The 6,112-nt window shown below is 57.3% G+C and overlaps 1 protein-coding gene across 1 annotated transcript in view; it reads left to right on the forward strand.

Moving 5' to 3' along the window:
• The window catches only part of SARNP (SAP domain containing ribonucleoprotein), a 31,294-nt gene extending 27,526 nt beyond the window's left edge, over positions 1-3,768 (forward strand). Inside the window, exons 10-11 of the mRNA XM_009886893.1 lie at positions 1,722-1,811; positions 3,589-3,768. Of these exons, the coding sequence (XP_009885195.1) occupies positions 1,722-1,811; positions 3,589-3,630 (132 nt within the window). The 3' untranslated portion in view covers positions 3,631-3,768. The remainder of the gene's footprint in view (positions 1-1,721; positions 1,812-3,588) is intronic.
• The last annotated feature ends 2,344 nt before the right edge of the window (positions 3,769-6,112 follow it).

Consider the following 6,112-nt stretch of genomic DNA (forward strand, 5'->3'; position numbering starts at 1 on the left):
GGTGTGGTTTCACCTCGAGCTTCAACGGATAAGCGTCCAGCTCGATTCCTCGGCTTGGCCGGGTGATGCCGGTGGATGCAGGTGGAGCACTGGGGCTTGAAGGGTATTTCCTTGGCATTCTCTTGCCCTTGTTCTCCTTCCGCCCGGTGCCCCTCGCTCTCAACCCCAGGGGATGGCGTTGGTACCTCTCGCTCCTTGGCGCGGTGGGAAGCCGTGCACCGGGGTGGCGACCAGGGACGCTCTGGTGAGCGAGAGCCCGCTGGTGAGCCGCACGCCCCTGCGTAACGGGGTGAAGTGGATGGGATTATGGGGGTGAGAGCTCCGAGATGTACTTAATGACAGGGGAGGGCGAAGCGGCGAGAGCCTGGCGAGGTAATCAGGCGGCCTTAACTGTAGAAATGGCCTGAAAGAGGCACGAAACAGCCGGAGGTAGGAATAAATCCGCAGAAAATGGATGCGTCGAGGCTTTTACGGGCGCTGATGGGTTTGGCTATTACTGGCGATCAGGACATCGGCGTGGGTGATGGCAGCGGAGGTAAAAAGCCTCCAGGTTTTTGGAGAACCTTGAGAAGCAGGGATCGGAAGGCTCCGGGAAATGTCAGTAGAAGTTTGTTCACTCGGGCTGGAAATAAACGGGGCTTAGGGGGGTGGGGAGAGTGCCGAGCCTCCCTCTCCAAGTGAGAACGTCTCTGAGAGAAGCGGCGTGGTGTCTGTCCCTCGGGGTGACGGCCGTGTTCCTGCTGCTCCTGTTCCCAAGGGCCTTACGAAGGTCCCTGCAACAGCTGCAAATGCTTCCCCCAAATCCGTAAACGCTTCCCCCAAATCCGTAAACGCTTCCCCCAAATCCGTAAACGCTTCCCCCAAATCCGTAAATGCTTCCCCCAAATCCGTAAATGCTTCCCCCAAATCCGTAAATGCTTCCCCCAAATCCGTAAATGCTTCCCCCAAATCCGTAAATGCTTCCCCCAAATCCGTAAACTCTTCCCCCAAATCTGTAAATGCTTCCCCCAAATCCGTAAATGCTTCCCCCAAATCCGTAAACTCTTCCCCCAAATCTGTAAATGCTTCCCCCAAATCCGTAAATGCTTCCCCCAAATCCGTAAACTCTTCCCCCAAATCTGTAAATGCTTCCCCCAAATCCGTAAATGCTTCCCCCAAATCCGTAAACGCTTCCCCCAAATCCTTCCCGGACCCCATCCAGGCAAAGGTGGGAGGCTCTGGCTGCTAAGGCTGCGTTTTCGGTCACACGTGCCCACCCGCGCCCCGTGGCAGTAGCTGCGACGGGCGTCTGTCCTTTCCTTCCGCCCTCCTTCGAGCTCGGCTTTGAGCGTGAAGAATTTCAGAGCAAAGGCGATGCGGTAACGGCGACGGGCAGGTTTGAGCGGGGCCGTGGCTGCGTTTACCCGCGGGATGGGAGGTGGACGCTGCCCTTGTGCGTCTTCGTCGATCGCCGCTGAAGGAGCGGAGCCGCGGTCCTTCTCTGGCGTGCTCTGCAGGAGCTCTTGTCCAGCGCGTGCGGCGCATCCCCTGCGCGCAGCGCTCTGCCGAGGACGGAGGAGACGCCTGCTCCGCTCTCGGCCTCTCGCTGCCCCGCTCCAACTTTTAGCAGGTGCTCTGGTACCGACTGCGGGAGGAGTGGGGGTGGGAGGAACGTGATTTACCCTTAAGGAGCACCCTGGGGCACTGCCGGCAAAATAAATCTTTGTCCTTCTTTGTGCCAGAGTGAAGAAGATGAGAAACTGAAGAAGAGGAAGGAGCGGTTTGGCATTGTAACGAGTTCAGCCGGAGCTGGAGCTACAGAGGACACAGAGGTAAAAGCTTTTCTGAGCGGGTGGGGAGAGGCCGAGGATGCCGAGGGCAGCGGTGACGGTGGCGGGGGTGGCAGCGTGGCTCCCCACACCGGGCACCTCGCTCGGCGCCGCGTCCCCGGCTGAGCTGAGCCGTGGGTGGGTGCGCTCCCGTGGCCGCTCAGCCCTGGCAGCGAGCGTTGAAACGCTGCCCTCCGACCTGTCGCCGCTTTTCCCCTGGCTCCTGCTGGAAATAGGCTGGTCTGGAGATGGCACGGATGCTTCCAGAAGAGGCGGGGGGCACATCTGCTCTACTCCAGTTTCTCCCGCCCCGGTTCCCCCTCCCCGCGGGTCGAGCTGATTCGCCCTCTGCTCCTCCTGCTCTGTGATCCCCTCTCTCCTGGATGCCTCTGGACCCTCTGCTTCCCCTCGGATGCTATTGTAGGGCTTCGTCAGTAAATCCCCGGAGACTCCGCAGCGTAATGAGGATTGAGACGCTGACCCTGTTTCCAGCTTTCCTCCTCCGTGCTTTGTTCTGTCCTCTGTGGTTTTGGCCCATCTTTTAAATTTGTGAGCTGCTCAGGGCAATTTTGTGCTCTCTTTTGTGAACTTTGAGGCTTTTTTTCTGCTACAAATTCCTCCCAAGTCACCGAGCAGGCTGTGCTCCGGCACGGGCCGGCTGTGCTGCGGCGCCGTAGCTCCTGCATTAAGTGAGGCGAGGAGCGCTGCGCACACCTATGGTGCCACGTAAATACGGCTCCAGCGCGGATCGGCCGGAGTCGGGGACCCCTCTCCTGGGGACAAAGGGACCCCTCGGGGCGGGGGACTCCTGCCTTAACACTCAAATGGCAAAGGTTGCGGCAGGGCGAGCGCTGGGGCTCCGAAACTGCTTAACCAGATGGCTCCTGGGCTCGGCAGGCGAGGAGTGGGTTTTGTTTGGTTCCCAAGAGCGATCTCAGCAATTCAGGTGGGGTTTAGGGGCTTTTTTTTTTTGCTTTTTTTTTTTTTTTGTGTTGTGTGTGTGTTTTGTTTTGGGTTTACTGCAGAACCGCTGCCCCGCGTGAAGCGGCGTTCCCAGCCTTCTGCCGAGCATGGGAGAATGAGCCCCTCCGGCCGGCGCGGAGGGGGCGGCTGGGCGAGGGATTCCATGCTTTTCCGTTAGGTCACTTGGAGATTGTGCCTGGAACAAAAAGGTCTTTTTACTGGTATTGTGTGCACTCAAATGCACCTTTCCCCTGGAGATTCTTGATTAGGGCTTCTGTTGCCCCCGGGCTATTTATCCTGCTAAAAATTAAGATTTATACGCCCCTCGTGTATCGGCTTAAAGGCATATCTGAGAGACGCAATAGTATATTTAATGCGTTTTAGTGTGTCCCTCTCACCTTTTCCATGAATAGGAGAGTGTTAACCCTTTGCCCTTTTACATTTCCCACCTCCCCACTGCCTGGAAGGGTTTCCAGGCCTCTGAAGTAGGCATTGTTCCCGGCTCAGCCCCTTTGTAGCGCCTTGCCAGCGAGACGGAGTGACTTCAGCCGCACTGTATCTCGGGCACTGTACGTTTCTGCTACTTGATTTTGGGGTGCTCTTTGTTAGAGGAAAAACTTCGGAGCTGCCTTGAGCTTAACTCGGCGTCGGTGCGCTCAGGAAGGGGCCGGAGCCGCCGAGCTCTGGCATTACCGATGCCAAATTTTTGATAAATCCTCCCGTCGGGTCGTGTGTGAGATTTTTAAAGAACTTGTTCGTTTGTTTCTCTTTGGTTTTGATTTATTTTTTTTTTTTTTCTTGTAATTCCTCTTCGCAGGCAAAGAAGAGGAAAAGAGCAGAACGCTTTGGGATCGTCTGATGCCGGTCCTTTTTCGCTTCAGCCCATTTGCAGTGTGCCTCTCGAGTGCGTGCATACTCTTTCTCTCTCTTTCCCCCACTTTCTCTCACTCCCGCACTGTTTCTCTAGGTTTTAGTGATGAGTAGACAGGGAATCCCCCGTAGTTGTATGATTGTGCTACTTATTTTTTTCAAGTTACGAAGTTTAAAAATGAAGAAGAGTTGAGCAAAAAGAAGAAACTGTTCTCGGTGCGTCTCCGGCACCCGGTGGTTTCCCAGCCGCCGGTGGGTCATTGGCAGCGGCTCGCACCGGAGGTACCGTCCGGCGGGGAGAGATGGAGAGTGTCCCGGTGCTCTCCCAGCGCCGCTGGGAAACGCCTGTGCAGGGGAGAGCCAAACTCCGCCCGGAAAATAGAGGGGTGGATAGAGCAACGGTAGGGGACCGGGATCTGCCCTGCCACGAGGAAGGGAAAGCGTTGAGGAAGGAAGACAGAGCGGGCTTCGCGCTGCCCTCAGCGGTCGCTTTCCCAGTTTGAGGACTCCCGGCGCGCTGCTGAAGCGAGGAGCGGCTTGGAGTGCGCTGTCTGTTTGCCGTCCGACGCCGTCGCCAGTCCTCTCCTCCTCCTCCTCCTCCTCCTCCTCCTCTTCCTCCTCCCTGTGGAAACGGGCCCCAGGGTTCCGCTGTATCCGGGTCTCTTCCCAGCAGCCGGGACGAGGACGCGGCTCGTCCGGAGAGCACGCTGCGTTACACCGGTCCTGCTCTGGCTCTCTGCCGTCTTACCCCTGGCTCGTCCGGGAGCTGACAGGTTGAACGTCAGGGAAGGATTTTCTCAATTATATTGTCTCGCGTTTTCAAAAATGGAAGTGGCGTGTGTGATAGCCGACGCGCGGGGCAGGTTCCCGACTGCCTTCCCTCCCCGGGTGAGGCTAATGGGAATTGTCAGAGCAAGAATTGCCGATTAACCCTAGATCAAGACCGGTGTCCTAAAACGAGGAGGAAAACGTAGCAATGCATTTGCAAACGGAGCCCCTTCTCACCGCTTCATTTATCCCGCCTCCTTCAGCCCTCTGCGCCTCGTGGCGTTCCCCGTACGTTGCGCAGGTTCCCCTAAGGTCGGTGACGCGTTCCTCTCCTTAAACCACAAACCAGCGGAGTGGCGCTGCCCGTGTCTCTTCTCAGGCTGCGTTTTACCTTGTCCTCTCTTTGCCCCAGAGTAGCTGCCACCCTGGTTTAACTCGCAGACTTGCCGAAGAAGCTGCAGTCTTCCCCGAGCTGCCCGGCGGTGCGGGAGAGCACCGGCGCTGTCCTGGGACGCGTGTGTTGAGTGTGGAGGTCCTCGGTAGCTGTGCAGGAGCGCGGTTCCTTCTGCTGCGTTAGCCGCAACCCTTTGGGTGAAATTACGGAACGGGATTTTGGCCGAGTCACGCGAAAGGCAGCGCTGCCGCAGCTCGGGACGCGCTTCTCGCTGTTTTAGCGTCTCAGACGGCACCGTTGTTCCTGGGGGGGCTGTAAAGAGCCGTTCCCCGGGGTGGCTTGTGTGGGTGGGAGACGTGGTGGCGGTGGAGAAGCGTAGGACCCCGAAGCCGGTGGGGTTGGAGCGGCAGCGCCGGCAGAGAGGAGCTGCCGGGTGCCCTTCCCTCCTTTGCCCGCCCAGAGAATTGGTTTCGCTCGCTCCTCGGTCGCGGCCGATCTCCCGCCCCGTGTGGGGCTTCGCCCCAGGCGGGAGCCGCAGTCTGCGGGGGGTCGTCGGTGGGTTTTGTGGCGGAGGTCCTTCTCTTGGTCGAAGACTTGACATCCCGGGATTCTGATTTCTGACTGTCACCTCTTACCGGGGCGATATCTGCCTTCTCCGCGCTTGGTTCCTTGAGACGCTAGAGAACAGCGGGGACAAATCGAGCTTTTCGGAGGCTTGTACCCGATTCTTAATAAGCAATATATATATATTTTTTAACGTAGAAGTCTTCAAACTGCTTCTGTTCTGTTAATGTTTGCAGTCCGACTGCGTCCCCGTGCCCTCGGTGACTCTAAGCAATACCTTGGACGTTCGTTTGCTTTCCCAAAGGGCAGCTAAAAGCCACGGGGTGCGGGTGACGTCGTCTTGGGTTGCCAGTGGCTGAGTGAGTCGAAGCTCCCTTGCTCCTCCCTGACTTGATGTAATAAGGTTATTCCCGTATTTTATTTTAACGTTTTGGGGGTGGTTTTTTTGTTTTGTATGTCAGATTTTTGTAAAGATGCATTTTCTATTTGGCTCACGCTCTTTTTGCTGGTTATTTGCTTGAAACGTTTTGTAGTGTGCCCGGGCAAACACTGCATTTCACTCTCGGTTTCATAATAAAACTGCTTCTCCGAGGCGATTCTGGTATCTGTCACTTTGATGCATGGCGCGGCCGAGGCTCGGGGCCGGAGCGTGCCGCCGGGAGGGAGCCGGAGCAGATGGAGACTTGGCCGCTGCCGCTCCTCAGAGACGCTGCCCGGCCGAGCCGTCGCCCGCGGGTCGGGGCAC

This window comes from Charadrius vociferus, unplaced genomic scaffold (assembly GCF_000708025.1).
Source record: "Charadrius vociferus isolate BGI_N301 unplaced genomic scaffold, ASM70802v2 scaffold1816, whole genome shotgun sequence".
NCBI classification, from domain to species: Eukaryota; Metazoa; Chordata; class Aves; order Charadriiformes; family Charadriidae; genus Charadrius; species Charadrius vociferus.